The 17,042-nt window shown below is 41.8% G+C and overlaps 1 protein-coding gene across 1 annotated transcript; it reads left to right on the top strand.

Moving 5' to 3' along the window:
* Positions 1-660: 660 nt before the first annotated feature.
* Positions 661-15,312, top strand: LOC116488301 (p53 apoptosis effector related to PMP-22-like). The gene is made up of 3 exons (XM_032185792.1): positions 661-871; positions 14,684-14,827; positions 15,098-15,312. The coding sequence occupies exons 1-3, from the start codon at positions 661-663 to the stop codon at positions 15,310-15,312; spliced, it is 570 nt and encodes a 189-aa protein (XP_032041683.1).
* The last annotated feature ends 1,730 nt before the right edge of the window (positions 15,313-17,042 follow it).

Here is a 17,042-nt window from a genome sequence, read left to right as displayed (position 1 = left end):
AACCCTAGTTTTCATTCTCTCACAGAGGCTATAACCTGAATATACTACATTTTTAAGGATAAACTCTTGTATTTTCTCCCCCCTGCAGCTATGTGTTAGCTTAATAACAGCTAGAGCATTTTTTTTTTTCATTGATTGCCAAAGATAGGGTATCATTTCCTTTTTAAACGGAGTCCAAGAAAGGCATCTTTCAACCTGCAGGTGTCAAGTTTCAGGAGCAACCACCACCCTCCAAAGCAAACAGCTGCCTGGGCTGCCTCCTGCATTTACCTGCCCCATGCGAATCCCAGGGGAGATGCGAAGCTGCAAGCACAGCAGTGAGTTGCTCCTTTCCCTGGGGAGCGGCAGGAAGGAAAGCGTTAAATGCCGAGGGTAAACATCACCCTCTTTGTTACCGAGTCAGCAGAGCAGAGAGGATCCCACTGACAAACCCAGCCTGGCAGCCTCTCCCTAGCCAGACTGGTTATTGCTCCGGAGGCTCTTACTCATTTGAATTCAGGAGGAGCTGCCTCCCTCCCTCCCTCCCATGTGTGTCCCGATTAAAAAGCTTTTCTCAGACACTTGCAGACCGGCTGGCAGGTACGGGTGCTCCCTTAGCTCAGCTGGGTCGGTAGCAGAGACAGCTCTCCTCGCCCCGCCAGCCTCCTGCGGCCCTGCACGATGGTGAAGTACGGCCTCGACTACACGCGGTGCAGATGGATCCTACCCCTGCTCCTGGGCATCGGCGTCATCTTCGGCATCATCGCGCTGGCGGGCAGGGGCTGGCTGGAGTCGCAGACCTTGCCCTACGTGCACCAAGCGTCGCTATGGGAGAGTTGCAGGAAGCCTTTCGAGGGTGGGGAATGGAGGTGCGAGTCCCTCATGGGTTACGGTAAGCATCGGCAGGGGCGACAGGGAGGGCTCTGAAGCAGTGGGTCACCTCTCCGAGCTCTTCTTCCCTCAGCTCTCCTCGCCGTATCTCCTTATATCTGACCTTCATGTAAGAAGTTATGGAAGATAGGGACCGACACCGAAATACATCAAGGTTTTTGAGAAACAGAATGAAGGTGCCCTCAACCCTGTGCAGGAAGAAACCTGGGTGCTTTAGGAAGTGGCTTGCATGGTACAAAGAAAAAGCCACAAGTGCAGAAAATATCACAGCACTTAAGACTTTTTTTCCTCTTTTAGAAAAAGCTGGTAAACTTTTCTCACTAATCACGGCTTTCCAGAACTTAAAAGATACTGTTGATCAAATGTCCAAGAAGCAAGTTGTGGGGGTAAGCCTGGAATGAATGTGATAAGCCAAGTGGGGAGGTAGAAATGTACAAGTGGGGAGCTAGAGATGATACAAAGATATCCCCAGGGAGTGTCAGACTGCAGAATGCTGCTCCGGTAGGTGAGTCGTGTGAAGGAGCCTTCGTGTGATTATGAAAGAAAGCTTTAAGAGAAGAAAGCATTTATGTTTGTGTTGAATTTTGCTTAAGTGTGCTATTAAACAAGCTGTCCCAGCTTGAAGAGGTTTAAACGACTAAGTCTGGGAGGGTAGGCCAAGAGAAGGATCACTGTAAATGTGTGCTGTTTCTTAGATTTTTTCTGTATGTCAGGTATGGGCCACAGTCTGAAGCGAGTTATTGGGAGTGATGGACTGTTAGCCTAAGCCAGAAGGTTCAAGCTTTCTTGTGATTTATGCTGACGCTCACTCAAATTTTACAGAAGAACATTTTCTCTAAGGTTCAAATTCCAGCTGTTTTAGTTGAAAATGAGAGCTTGCAGAAGCAGTCTCAGAGGTCATTTATTACAGCTTTTCAAAAGTACTACTGAAAGTATATCATCCATGGCCAAACTCTACCTCCTGTGCTCAGAATTAATCTGTAAAGAGTTAACTGTAGCAGGCCCATGTGAGTGCAGGGCTGTGAGACAAGGCCAGCTCCATTCAGCGACATGCCCAGTCCTGCTCTCGGAGCTCCTGTGTCAGCTATTTGGCTGGGCATGGATCGAGCCAATTTGCTGCCTCTGGCACGTGGCATTGGAGGGCAGGAGAGAGACCATGATGCTCAGCTGCAAGTATGTGTGCATACTGTGGGTAGAGGGACGGTGAGAAATGCCTGGCCTTCCTTGGTTAGAGTTAGCAAAGGGCTTCCCAGTCCTGAGGTTCAATGAAAAGTTAGGTGCTCCAGTTAGGCACTGTCTGTGTCATGAATGCCCATTTTGCCCGAACAGAGAATTTCAGAGGTTTCACCATGCTTCTCTTGATGTTACAAATGCTTCCAGGTCCTACGTGCTTGTTTGGCATTTCACTTCCTTCCTTACCCTGCCTCTCTCTTTCAAGCTTAAATTCTGCAGTTGTATGCAGAGTTTCCCACTGGGAAGCATCTACAGACAAACCAGGGAGGTCGTCCTCCTCTGGACTATCCCACAACATGTCATGTTACCTTGAATTACATCCTCAGTAAGTGCCACACGTCTAACGTGTTGGTCTTAGTACACACATATTCTCCAGAACATGCATTGGAGAGTCATCTGGCACTTTTGAAAGCATTAGAAATGCTGTTCAAATGCTGCATGACTGCAGTACTCTCAGTGGACATATATCTAACAGTTAACTTCTGCAAATTTACTAAATACACAGAAAGCTTGAGCAAATCCTCCTGGACAACATTCCCAGGTGGAAAAGGATATGTCTGAGACAATAGAGTCATTTAGTCAATGGGACAATACGTAAAAGCAGAATGCAACAAATAAGCGCATAAGCCAAATGACGGTGGATTTTGCTGCCAGACCTTTGGCTTTGCAAGATTAATCCATTGCAGTGTAAATCTGGGCCTGTGTAAAACACAGGGGTGGGCCCCCCAGGGGGGTAGGAAGGCTGTAGACCTATCATGGTGCAAAGTCACGTCACTATCCTGCTCCTTTCCAGCCCTGTAGATGTAGATACCCACTCTCCCCTAATGCAAGCAGGGTGTCTGCAGCACTATGCAGCAGAGCTGTGGTCCTCCTTGCTCTTTGTACTTCTGGTTTTGTGATTTTCCTACCCATTGCCAGGGGACCAGGACCAGGATCTATTACAGGAAGACCTGGGCTGAGCCCCCAGCCTGATCTGGACTCAGGTCCCACCCTTTCCAGGCGAGCCTGCTAACAGTTCAGGTGTTACCTAGAGGTGGCCTGCAATGGAGGCAGCAGGAAACACCATTTTCTCTGCTATTTATGAAACACAGAAGAGGAAGGAAGGATTCCAGTCTGGTTTTTGTTTGTTTGTTTGTTTGTTTTGGAAGAGCAAATGAGCAATCTGTCTCAGAGGACTGGTCTCAGCTCTCAGCCCTGAGGAGATGGAGGTGCTTTCTGGTCAGATTTCCTTCAGGCACCATGAATTCAGAGGTGGGATGTGTTTGAAGACAACCCTGTCCTCTGTACTTCCTATCATTCCATTCTTGCTCAGTTGGTGTGGCCTACTGAGGATGTACTGAGGTGTGGCTTGGGATGTCTCTTTTGGGGCTCCTGTCTTTCCTCATGCGGGGTGCAGGTGCCTGATGCTGGTGCCTTGGATTCCACCCAAAAAGCAAGCCCTGTAACAGCATCTCAGTTGCAAGCAACTGCAGGTCTTGCATTGAGTCTGATTTTACCCACCTCAGTGCTAGAACATGGGTTTTTAATAGTTCTGGGATTATGTTTATCCATACTGCTCCAGCAAGGTCACAGAAAACAATCATTCAGTGTCTTGTGCCAAGCTAAACACTATGCTTGACAAACAGAGTGCAATTACTTGCCTTCCTGGGTGCAGAGATAAAAGACATGGTGTAAATAGAAAGGACAGAAACATTTTACATTTTTCCAGAGATTAATTCTTTCTTTCCCCCTCTATTCCACAGTTCCTATTTCCTTTCTTCTGGACTTTATTCTCAGCTTCCCAGGCTGGGTACGTTCTGAAATTCAGTCTTCCTTTGGGGCTAGTTTCACTGACATGCATGATATGCACATCTACCCCAGCAGCTGCCATTGAATATGCTCAACGTGGCTTGGACAGTGTAGATGTCTTAATCCATTTCAGACATCTTCATCCTATTATAAATAGATCCAACTATAAAGATCTTGCAAGTTGTTCAATATAGACTGCAAATTCAGATCACGTTCTCCACCTGCAATGTTTGTAATTCACCTTGCATCTCTGCTGGTCTTTTGCAAGTGTATGAAGACAGTGGAAAGTGAGAACATGAGGAGTTTATGTACTCTACTAACTTCTCCAAGAGTCCAGATCTTCTGTTTTAACAATATGACACTAATACAGACATTACCAGAAGTCTTTTGCTTTCCAAGCACGTCTAGCTCAAACAAACAGAACTTTATAGGGAAAAATATCTAGTGCCTTAAGACACATTAGAAATGAATGGAGTTTAAGATGAGGGACTGAGAAATGCAAACTGTAGCTATACCATTTTCTGCTATTTGGAACAAGTACAGGTTTCAAGCTCATAACATGACTGAACCATTACAAAGACAGAGACAAATACTTAAGAGGTGGATAATGAGCACAATATGGAAAGTATCTAGCAGGGACATGGCTGAGCTTGCAAAGAAAACACAGAGGTTAAATCCCTTCATGAAGCTGGCATGGTATTCCTTTGTTTTTCTGGATTTTTTTGGCTGTATAACCTCTCCTGAACAAGGTGTGTCTCAGACCTGAGACAATTTTTAGTGTGTGATTTATTCCATTGCAGGCTCTGAAGATGTTTAAATGTGTGTCCTTGGCTAGGACGAATATCTGATTCTATTTGATTCGTTTCAATACACAATAAGATGTATAACTCAGGGGTACTTGTCCCATCTTATGTTCCACCTGGCCCTGCAGCCTTTCCATGTGCAGATGTTGCCATCAAAATATCTTCAAGCTTAAGCCTAGGTTGAAGTTGTTGGGTCATTTGCACGGTGCAAACAGAAATATTGGAAAAAAAAAGTCAAGAAAAGGTATTTTCATGTGACAGAATCCAGACTATCAGTTATTTTCACATCATAGTATTCAAATCCAGCCTTTTTCTAGGATGTTCGGAGAGTATTGCCTGTGGAGATTAGTGGCGGGATGAATGATTTTGCCATCTGGAGAGGACACATTTCTCCATCTTGTCTTCCCATGTCGTGGATCACTATCTTCTATCTCATTCCAGTATTATTTTGGACCGTGAATGTTAGTTCAATACTACAGGATGGGATGGCTAGTATAGTATGATTATAATGGAAAAAAACAGCTCAGGAATGATAGCAGATGAGTGTCTAAAGCATAAGTAAACAAAGGGAATGCTGCAAAAGGCAATAGCCTGTCAGGACATGAAATAGTCTACTTTATTCTCCTAAGAACCCCATTGGTGAGAAAATTTTCTTCCCTGGTTTCTTTTTTTTTAATCTTTTTAATTCTTTTCCTGTATGGAACTGTGGGTCCAGGAAACCTTTTGCAGCGATGAAGCCCCATTTATTATTATGGAGGAAGCATGTATGAATGGAAATCACTTGCCACTTGCCCCCTCCCCCCCCCCAGGTAATGATACAACAGTGAGGTCCTGGCTCCACATCTCCTTCTGGAAAATTGCCTTCTCCAGCCAGACCACTGACTCATCACACCTAGGGCACAGGGCAGACTACACACCTCATTTTCCCGCTGCCACACTGCCTACATGAAATTGTTTAGCCTTCCCCCATGTTGCAATCACTCTGACAGTCAGGCATGGGAAAGCCTTCTCTTGCCTCAGGCAAGCGCCCTGAGCAGAACAACACAGGGATATTTCCAGAGGGCTAGACTGGGAGACAGTCCCCTTCAGCAGGGCCTGGGAGGAGAAGCAGCCAGTCCCGACTGCTCCTTAGCATATGAGGGTGTGTGCATGTAGGAAGAGAAATGGAGAAGGAGTGTAATTGTCCTTTGAAGGAGGGCTTCTCTCAAGTCACAGGGCCATTCTTGCAGGCTTTTCCTGAAGCCAAGCTTCTGCACCTAAACTTTTCCAGATAATGGTGATGTTCAGGTAGATTTGGAGATGTGTCCCTAAATATGGGAAACAAAGGCTGAGGAGGCTTCTGAGAAGTCCAAGGAAGGCTGTGTGGGAGCTCAGAGTGGAGCCAGATCCATGCTCCCTGCCTTACCTGCATTACAAGGCAAAGCACTGAATCCTTTGATACAGGGTGAAGTGAAAACAAAACCTTTTTGCTGTTCCTGTTGCATCAAAACCTGAAACAATTACATTTATATACGGTAATTTCCAGCAGTGTTAATGACAGTGCGTAGGGTAGCACATCATTGCCTAAGTCATCAGTCTCCTGAAAGTGTAACATTACTGAGGACTAACCAGTGAGAAATAGGATGACAAGATTAGTTACTTAATAACTTAGAATATTCAATAGGTATTCAAAATGTAGAATGCTAGAAAATACAGGCTTAATTGCATGTATTAAACTATATTAATGAAAATATCACAACAGCAATATATTTAAGGAACTCTAATGCAAGAGAGAATGATTTTTCCCCCCCTGAGTTTGTAGGAGAGACTCCATTGCTACTATAGAGGTAAGAGAAGAGATACAAGCCCAGAGCATTTAATTAGCATGGCAATTTTCATTCCTCATCTGCAATTGCAAATATGCTTTCCCTTGTAATTTTAGGGTTTGTCCTTTTTTATGTTTAGTGGCAGATTCATTTAATCAGACTCTTTTCTAAATAATAGTTACGTTATTCAGCAATTAACTCCACAGAGAGCAATTGCAGATGGCATCCCACTGTTTATCATCCAACATCCCTTTCAACAATTACAGTTAAATCACATGGAAAAATATCATCCGTGTGAAGGGTTCTCATCTCCCTGTGAGGATACGAACTGCTGGTGTCAAGGACTTTGCAAAGATCCTCAGTGCTTTGAATTCTCAGGATCTGAAGTCCTTGAGTGCATACCTTCGCTCACACACACCGGAGGCACCTCTACTGAAAATTTATGGAAACTTGTGGTTATATTCTCATTTCTCTTCACCTCATATCTTCCCCTAGTTTATTGAGGTAATCTGATACAACAGGGCTATAGTACTCTCTCCCTAGTCTGAATGGTGATAAGGTCTGCAAGGCTGATTTTGAATTCCACAGTAAGGTTAAACAGCCAGATTACTTAAGCAGAAAATCACTTACTCAGGAAAAGAAACATTCCTCTCAAAATACTATTATCTATTAGCTTTACATTTCCATATTACTTCTCACTGACAGCTTGTGTTGTTCTGAGCAACTCTGAACATGGCGAGTCGGCACATTTTTAATGCTATGTTTCTTCTTTGTCAAGCGCTGTTACAAGATCTCTCATCAATCAAAAATTCCTGGGAACTCAAGTTAGTTTGTGAAGTGAGGATGTTTACATCTGTGTCAGATGTTTCTGACTGTGTCCCAAAGGCGTCTATCTTCCTATTGGTACGAAACAGCACTTCAGATCACAAACAGCTCTGCTGGAGTAGTAGTCTGCAATGGAACACACATAATGTCACGAATTATGTTGAATATGCACAATGTGTTTAAATCTGGACCCCAAAATAGGATATCTCAGTGTAGCTCCTATTTGTTCATTAACAACCCTATCAGCAGCAAGCAGGAAACGCTGAAGAATTTTAAGATGTATTGTCAAAGATGTCATTTTCATTCACAAGAAGAGTAAATAAGGCTTGCAAGATATTTTATGAACACAAAGTACCATCTGTTTGTATGTATTATTTTTTTCAAATGATAATTTTTTGCTTCTAACAGGAAATTAGATCCAGATTTATAGCTGCTCTCTGTTGGAGAGAAACTCCCTAGTGCAAGAGGCTACTTGCAGCAAGGTTTCAGAACACAGTTTGCTCACAGCATGAAAAATGCAGGTCAAGAGTAAGGAGAACAATACTTGGTGCATATGGAAATGAGATGTAAATTCAGTATTCTTCAGCCTCAGATGGCCCTAGGAAAATCAAACTTAAAAGGAGCTTTTTGGAAAGGTTCCACTCTGCTGTTTCAATTACAAGTCCTAGTTCATAGGCTGTGTTGTCGTGGAAGTTTATTCTGTTTAACTCACATTATATATTTTAACCAATTTTTAGCACAGAAGTAGTTAAGAAGCAGGTACATCTTGCCACTGTGTGATTAACTGAATTTATGTATATGTACTGATTCATCAATACCTTACCTGAATTATTTATCTGACCTTGCCCACCCCTATACACCCATTCAAGTTTAAGTCATCCTCTTTTAGCGTAAAATGAGTAGGAAAAATAGGAGGAAAAATGTTGTAATATTACAACAAAACTAAATTTTGATCCCAAGATGTTTGCAGCATATGCAACTGCTTCTGAAGATAATGCGGGCTAGGGATATTCCCTAATTCTCTCCTGGTCAAACCTTTAATTCTGAGGCACAGTGCACACATTATTTTTAATAGCTAACTTACTCCCTTGGTGATCCCTTTGATGATGGCTCTACACGCTCTGCCACTTCTGCCTCCCTAGTGCAAAGTAAGCATCAAGGAGAAGCCCTCATTAATACAGGATTTGCAGAAGCCAGCTTCTAAGTCAAGCTTATACATGTCTGGGCTTTTGGTGAAATTAATTTGAACCACTCCCTCAAGACGTCACTGCTCCTCCCCTCAAAATGCAAGTCAGGATAGCTCCTAAGTTGGGTTGCTTTCCTCAGTAAGAGAAGAGGTTTTCAGAAGCCTTGGATGCAGGTGTTGCCTGTATAGGTTCACGACTAAAGTCAGTGGTTGGGAGTTCATAGTAATTTGCTTTAAATGAGTTAAAGTCCACCAAGCTGAATGAACCATCACCTTAGCATTAAGGCTAGACACTGTTTTCTGCTAATGCATATTATGTTTTACTCATAGATGGTCTATGCATAAGGGTTCTTTTCATTACTGTTGTAATTTAAAGACTTTATTATGGGGTAATCGGAAGTCGTGATCCTTTCCCATTTATACTGGACCTGCTACTAATCATGGAGAAACTTTAGAATGCCAGTACTTAGTGTGAACCTAAGTAGGTTGTTCTCTGCCACAGTGGTTGTCTCTTTAGTAGCGACAAGCTAAATACTGGTTCCTGCCCACATAAAAATGGCCTGCATGTTATGAGGTAATACTCGGTTATTAATTGAGAAACACCTATTGACTGCCAATGAATTCTGAAGTAATGCTAAGGAAAAGAGAACAAAGTCACCAAAAAGAAGAACCAAAAATGTGTATTTTTTATTCCATTTCAAATTATATAAACTCACACGAGAAACAGGTAAGCAACCAGCATCAACTTCCCAAGGAAAATATATCCAGAAAACATAGATGTTTTAAGAACAATCCAGATACAATGAAGAGCACTGGAGGATAGAAGCTCAGAGAATAATACACATCCAGTCATGCCTTTGAATTTTTTTCTCCATTTTATTCTGTTCGTAAATTATCCGTGACTAATATGTGATTTTCCTCATTTTTATAGCCTTTCTGATACATTATTTTCAGTCAATAGCTTTCAGTCTGCATATACTGTTTATTCATAAGAAGCTGCTTTTAATAGTTTCTGATTTATTTCAGCTGTAAATGAATAAATGAAGTCAGGTATTTTAAAGACAGCTCTGTGATCAGCAAACAATTGCAGAGATTTTAATGTTCTCTCATTTCCAAAAAGATCGCAGAAATTTCTTGTAGTTTGGTTGTTAGAGGGTCGTGATTTTCAGAAGACAAGATTTTGTCCTGTCCAGCGTTAAAAGGAAATCCTGACTATGTCACTTACCTTGAGTCCTGGATATCAGTGGCTTATATATACACCAGCAGTTTGTAACCTTTCAGCTGATAAATCAAGCTTAGTGTTAATGAGTTTGATGGGTCCATGTAAAATGCAAGCTAAGGGGATATAAATTAGGAAAACCACCTTCAATTTAATTTCTTTCCAAAGGATACAAATCAAGGAGTCTTACTGTAAACACATGCACAAATTCAAAGCTGCAGACATGTTTTTCTACAGACATTTTTGCTTTCACATGGAAATGTTCTCGGTGAGAACAAAACAAAATGAAATGGATAAAACCTGGCTAAAGCAGTTCCTTTTCATAGTGAATTGTGTGCTCTGCAGAGTGTGCCACACCCTGGTGAAGAACGTCAGGTTGAGAAATCTGAGTTCAGCTTTGTTTCCAAAATAATGCTCTTTCCCTTTAATCAGAGAGTCATAAAACAGGTTGAGCTCTGCAAACTCAGTCTAGAAACATGCTCATTACGTACAACACAGAGATGAATCACCACCAAGGCAGATTTCAGCTCTTGTAAGAATTGCTATGTAAGACTGGAGCGAGAACAGCAGGATTTGTGTTTGTCTCCCTTGTTGGTATGAGGGATAACAAAGTAAACATTATCATCTTTCCAAGACAGTTCTGCATTTCCCCCCTTTCTGTATTGAAACTCTCCTTAAAATTGCTGCACAATTTGCTGCAGTGGCTGATGTGATAAAATGATCAGCTGGTGAAAAGGCATAGATAATTTGTTGATGCCTGTGAGCTGACAACAACCATTTATTTTTCTTTCCAGTGCTAGTTGTATGTCAGCTTCAAGACAGGAGGAAAAGTTGATGAAGCATATTCTTATTGATTAGAGCAGAAGTACTCCTGAACTTTCTGGTGTTCGTTTCAGAAAATATGACTCAGAGACACTCCAGAGTTCGTGTGGTTTGGGGGTACCACAGCAAGAAAGGCATGAGAAGATCACTGTGAACGTTTCTGTGTTTTGAACCACATACACCAGGGACTCGGCTTACTGCTGTGCAAGGAAGTTTGCCTCCTTGTGTGTGAAGCACAAGCAGTGCTTGCACTTTTGCAAACTGGAGAACACATGAGGGAGTGAAATCAGGAAGGCAGGAAATCGGGGACATTCTTAGTCCTGGGTTTCTAATAAAGCTGATCAGCTTCCATATGGCTGCAGTCAGCAAGAGGATGTTCAGAATATGTTCAGATGGAGCAATACAAGAGGTAGTCATGCTACCTCCAAACTAACTTAGCTTTAATAGCACAGTAATAAAGCTGTTATTATTGTACACTGTCAGCTAATTACCTTGCTCAGAAGCTACAGTGAGCTCTGCAAGGGTATGGGTAGACTCTTTCTGTTCTCTAAATTAGCTCTGGGTCTCCTCACATGGCAGTGGGTTTCAGAAGGCAGGCACTTATTTTCACTTTCCAGTAGTCCCATATGGCTGCAATCACAGTGGGTAGTCTGGGCTCGATGACTACAAGTCATCGCTGACTTCTGCACAAGACACTGTAAATAGAAGCACTCCGTGCTCTGCTTAAGATAGGCATGAAAATTTTGCCTGTGTGAGATAGCAAGGTCTTGCTGTAAGGTTTTTGCTGTAAGATAAAGTCGCTCAGAAAATTGCCAGCTAAAAGGAGTTGAAGGGAGGGTGGTGTGTAGCTTCCTGCAAAGCCTCTCATAGTGCTTGTTGATTGGCTTTTTTTCAGCTGACAGAGGAGGTGAAAAGGGAGAAGTAGGACTGACATGCAGTGTTACAGGATCCTGCTGGTATTCCAGGACACTCTTGCATAAACACATATTTCTTTTCTAACAAGCAGATTTTAACTATTAAACAGCCAAAACATCACTGCCATGTGCGGGGACTGAGAAAACAGATCTCACGTACTGCTGTGCATTTTTACAGACTCAGCTTGATGTCCTGCAAGCTGCTGCTCCCTCCGTCCCTATTTCTCATTTTATGATGGGAGAACTTCCAGCTGCTTCTCTCTAGAGTCAAGTGTTCATTGAGTTGGTGTTGCACCAGCCATGGTGTTACATTCTTTGGACTGCATTACTTTTTTAATTGTTATGAAAAAACTTCTCAGTTAGGAAAAAAATATATTTATGTTATAATGTTTCCTTTATGTTAAAGACAAAAAAAAAAGGAAAATAAGAAAGTATTTGGGATCAGCTTAGCCACTTGGTTGCAACTAAATAATTTCCTAAAACCATTCAGAAGTGTTTCCCAATAAAACACCTATTCTGAAATGGTACTTTCAACAAAGCGTTTTGCAGCCTGTGGAGAAAAGAGCCCGTGGGAAGGGTGTTGCTGCTCAACATCACAGGGACTCTGCATTTGTGCCAAGCCTTTGAGAATCTGCTCTAGAGGTGCAGAAGACATTTGCAGTTGTAATGGCTGAGGTTATACATTCTCCCTCTGTTTTCTGACCCGTTTAATTCTTCTAATTCTTCTATTTCTGACCTTTTTGAGGAATTGTAAGTACTAGTCATATTTGTAAGGACACTAAGCTTCTCTAGTTATTCTGACACAAGGAAAAATTAATACCTCAGATACAGAAACAGTTGCAATTATCACCACATAATCTTTTACCCCAGAATGTAAGCCATTTACACGCTGTGGTCTTAGGCTCCTGAAAACTACTGTTTGTGAAGGACAGGTGGCAAAGTCAGGGTACTGTTCCTCAAAAAAAAACATGGTGGCTCTCCCATGGAAGCCTATTGCCGTACTGCAGCTGCGCATTGGTTTTCTCCCAACTTTGGAGTACACTTTTTTATCTTTTTAGAAGCGAGTGTCACAAAATCGGCTGTTCGGTGATTAAGCAACGCATCCTAAATATGTAAGCATCCTGCAGCAAGCATGTCTCTTCTTGCCACGCATCCAGTGCCCTGCAGGCCGGGTGTACGCCCAACCTGCTTTCACACAGTCACCATACTTGTAACACTACTTTGGGAGAAACACCTGGGCGAGCCCCGAGGAGGATGGAGATGGCAGTAGGGGCATGGTGCCACGCACATGGCTGTGGCCATCAGGCACCCACTGGGCTCCTTCGTGGGTGATGTTTCCAGCCAAGGGGTGGTGATCGGCCACCAGCTCCTCCGGGCACACTAGGCTTTGGCAGACCTGCTGAGGTGCTCCCCGCCCATGCTGGACCCTGCATCTCCACAATTCTCTATCTCCATGCCTCCTGTAAACTTCTTAAGAGAAGAGTCTAGGCGAAAACACTGGGCTAGATGGTGAGACACATCTTTGCTGTCCCTTCAGTTTTTCTCAGGAAGATGCCTGTTTACATGAGGAATAGTACAGTTGGGAAGTCCTCTAAAGGAGACAGAAACTCTTTGGCATAAGGAAGAAAACGGACAGGACATAAAATGGAAAGTGTAGTGCAATGATTAGACTGGATCAAGGGTCAAAAAGCAGGGGCGGATAGTGAAAAGTAAACAGAAAGGGAAATTGGTTTTGATGGGCTGAAGGGTTAAAAGTAAAGCTGACTCATAATCCTGACCCATTTTCCTAGTCCGATATCAGAGGGCTGGGGAAGAGCCAGAGGCAGAGCAGTGGCTGAACCCAGAGGGCTTTCACGCCAACACAACACTGGGGATGCTTTGCATTTTATTGCTTTAATTCTCTTATATGGGTGACCGTCCTTTAAGCCTTGGGCTACTACAGCAGCAGGAAAAGGGAGCTGAGATGAAGGTCATTTTCTGGTTCTACCTGCACAGGCACGCAAGCCATAGAGTGCGTAGGTCACCAACGTATACGATGGTTGTGTGGAAAAGCATAATAAATCCAAGCTATTTGGTGAACTGTGTCCTCCCCCCGGTTTGTCTGTCTGATGGTGCCTGTCCAGCTGCTGATGGACGGCGCTTCGATGCAAAAAGGCCTTTACTGAACAACGCGCACCACATTTGAGTTGAGTTCTAATTATCACCAGGCTTGTTTGGGTAATTTTACAGCACTGTTGCTCTATGTTTTTGGTTAGAAGCCAACACCTTGCAAACACATGGTATAGGCGAGGGGGTAAAGTCTGTAAATGCCCAGCAGATTTAACTGCCTACTCTATCTACACACTCAATTTTAAAAGTGTCAAAGCAGGCTTTTTACACTGAAAGGAGGAGGCACTTTGATCTCTTGGAGCAGTCATTGTGCCTCAAGACTTAAAATATTGAATAAATAATATTTTTTCTGTTGTTATAACAACACAATATGCTTAGCTCTGACATGTTATAACGTAAAGTTACATAATTTGGAAATGAAAGTATTACTATCCTGAACAAGTTTTTCAAAATAAAACACTTCTGATTTTGGATCAAAAGGAGAGGTCAAATTTCATTACAGAATAGACACCAAATCTTTAGTTCCACTTAGGACACAGGGCTAAACAAAGGATAAAAAAAGTGGAAATTGCTGAATTTTGACATTAGTGGAGTATTGCCATGTTTTTACATTTGCATGCCAGAGTGGTAGTGCTTGTACAAACTTTTGTTTTGTTTTTGTTTAAGGAAGAGTTTGATTGGTTTCAGGGATAGTCCAGTTCTCCTTGCCCATGCAGAATGCTGCTGGTTTTACAGCATCTGCTGAGGTATTGATGTTTGTTAGTGAAGTAGAGTGTCCACTGTTAAATCTTTAGAGTCACTTTTTCTCTTGATTCTTAATTGTTAAACCTAAACAGGAAGCATGTATGCAAGTCCCATTGCATTCTGTAGGAGAGGTCTAAGCTGGTGTCCTTACACACTCTGCACTTAATGAATGATTTCTGGTGGCATTCAGATGCTCAGCTACAAGAGGAAAGAGAGCTCCCTGCTTTTCTTCTTGAGAGATGACCTTCTTTCCATGATTGTTTAAAATTAGCTGTTCACTATAAACCAGAGAAAAATTATTATTATTATTATTATTTTTTTTATTTTTATTTTTTTTTTCTAATTTGCCTTCCTTCTGATTTCAGCTTGGGGAAGAGCTGCAGCTGCCACATACCTTGTTGGATTTATACTCCTCGTCATCTGTTTTGCTCTGGCCATCATAGCATTTGCCATTGATACGCTTCGGTTCAACTTCATAAGAGGGATTGGAGGCTTGCTTTTTGTGGCTGGTAAGAAAATATGTGAAACAAAGTTTAACTTGTGCAGGAATATCCATACTAGAACTGGCGTTTCTCCCAGCTGCTTCTATACTTGGTTTTATGCCTGTATGCACCTGAACTCTCAGTGAAAAAGAATGTAAAATCTGTCATGGCAGTGGATCTATTTCCAAATCCTCCAAAATATGGTTGGATTTAGCTACAGGTATTATGGAGACGGGCAATGTGATGAGTGTTAGTTTAATCATTTTTTTTTTGTTTTGTTTTCTCCTGTTTCTTCAGCTGTGTTCTCCATCATGGGCTTGGTTATTTACCCAGTAAAGTTCTCCAGTGAAATTGAAATGACAGGAATCAATATGTTCAGCTGGGCTTACGGCTTTGGCTGGACCACTGCCATTATGGAAATATGCTTGGGATTCTTCTTCTGCTGCCTTCCTAACTATGAAGACCAAATCTTGGGTAATGTGAAGCCCACATATTTTTACTCTTCCCCGTAAACACCAGGAAAAATGCATTCATATTCCAGAGATATCTGACAGGCTATCTATGTTTTTCAGAATATTGTCATCAGATGCTAGTAGGAAAGTCTGGAAACTTTACAATACATGTAGAAAAACAGTACTGGCATTTTACAATAAAGTTATCTACTCTTTTGTGGACCTTCATATCTGATGTGGGTTGCTTAGGTTAAGTCTAAATGTTAAAAAAAACTTGCGTTTCCTCATTCATTCTGATGAGTGGGGGTGCATATGGATTTTACTAAATTTTATGTGCCTTCATATTTCTAATTAAATTCAGAAAAGAATTTATTAGCAGACAATGACAACAAAAAATGTATATCATCTTTCTGAAGGGAAGTGGCTTGCAGAAGTCCCACTTCATGTGTGTTAGTTTCCTTTAACCTGAAGATTTTGTGCATTTTCAGAAAGCCAAATGCCTTTATCCACTGACTGCCAGAGCAGCAAATCAGTCAGCCAGGACTTCATGGCTTTGCTTCCAATTTTCTATTCATTCAACTTAAGCCATAGGGCTACAGTAAGAAAAGGGCAAGAGAACCGCCCCTACCAAAGCCAGCACCCAGACTTCCACCCATCTATTTGGAGGGTAGGCTTTTATTACTGAGTATCAGTAAGAGTAAGCAAGGACCATTAGTAATCCAAACACCCTTAAAAATCCTGGGATGCCATTGCTGCAGCCAGCACAGAGCAGGCAGAGGGGATTTCCAGCCATCCTTGCAACCTACAGACCTGGTTTGAAGAGGCTCCTGGTTTGGCTTTCTCCATGGGCCTCTGCCCCTTTAATTGCCTGTATCAACATCTATCTTTAGAAAGCTCTGTTTTACTGTTCCAGTTGTTTTATCCAGGATAAAAGGGTCAGAAAGGAGTTAAACAGAGGTATGACTCCCCTTAGAATTTGGCTCACAGGAGTGGACTTGGAGCAGTGTGGATCTAGGTATCAAACTTTGGTCAAAACGCCCTTTAAAATTAATTTGCTTGTTTTAAATATTCTAAAAGTGGAAAGTATGTACTGTAAAATGTGTAAATACCCCCTACCATCTCACAGTAAGACTTTCAGTGAGAGAAATCTTCATGAAACACTCTTTGGTATCTTATGCTCCACAGTGCTTCAGAGCTGGCAATATTGCAAGCAATGAAGTATACTCAACACTATTGGTTTCTGCATTGCAAACCCTCGCTTTATAATGTTGTTTTTCTTCTCTTACATAAAAAAAGGAATAATTCTACTGTGTGTAAAAAGGAGTCCCACTGAAATCCTTAAACAGAGTTGATTATTATCTTGTAATATATCTGCAATTTTTAAACAATCTGTACTCTATGAAAAGAGCCTTGCCAAGTATTCTTTACTGCAAAGAATGAGAGGTAGGAACATTATTTTAATAAAACCTCTGAGTAGCTAAAATTAATAAAGACACAGGCCTTAACTTTTTTTTTTTTTTTTTTTTTTTTTTTAAAAAGTTAATCCCTTTCACTTTTATAGATTAACTTCTAACTTAGATCAATAAACATGAGAATTGTATCAGGCCAGTGTGGAGTGTCTATGCAACAGGGACTGGCTAGACAAGAACTTGCAAATGCATTAAGAAGCTATTTCCTAGTCGGAAGTAAATGAAAATAAAATAAACACACATGGAAAAGCAATTTGTATAAAATGGCTTGCAATTTTTTATGTAATGTTATCTGTTTAGGGAAAAAAAAAATCGTAACTC

The sequence above is a fragment of the Aythya fuligula genome, chromosome 3 (assembly GCF_009819795.1).
Source record: "Aythya fuligula isolate bAytFul2 chromosome 3, bAytFul2.pri, whole genome shotgun sequence".
NCBI classification, from domain to species: Eukaryota; Metazoa; Chordata; class Aves; order Anseriformes; family Anatidae; genus Aythya; species Aythya fuligula.
The sequence above is the reverse complement of the archived record's forward strand: the minus strand, read 5'-3'. Positions and strand labels throughout refer to the sequence as shown.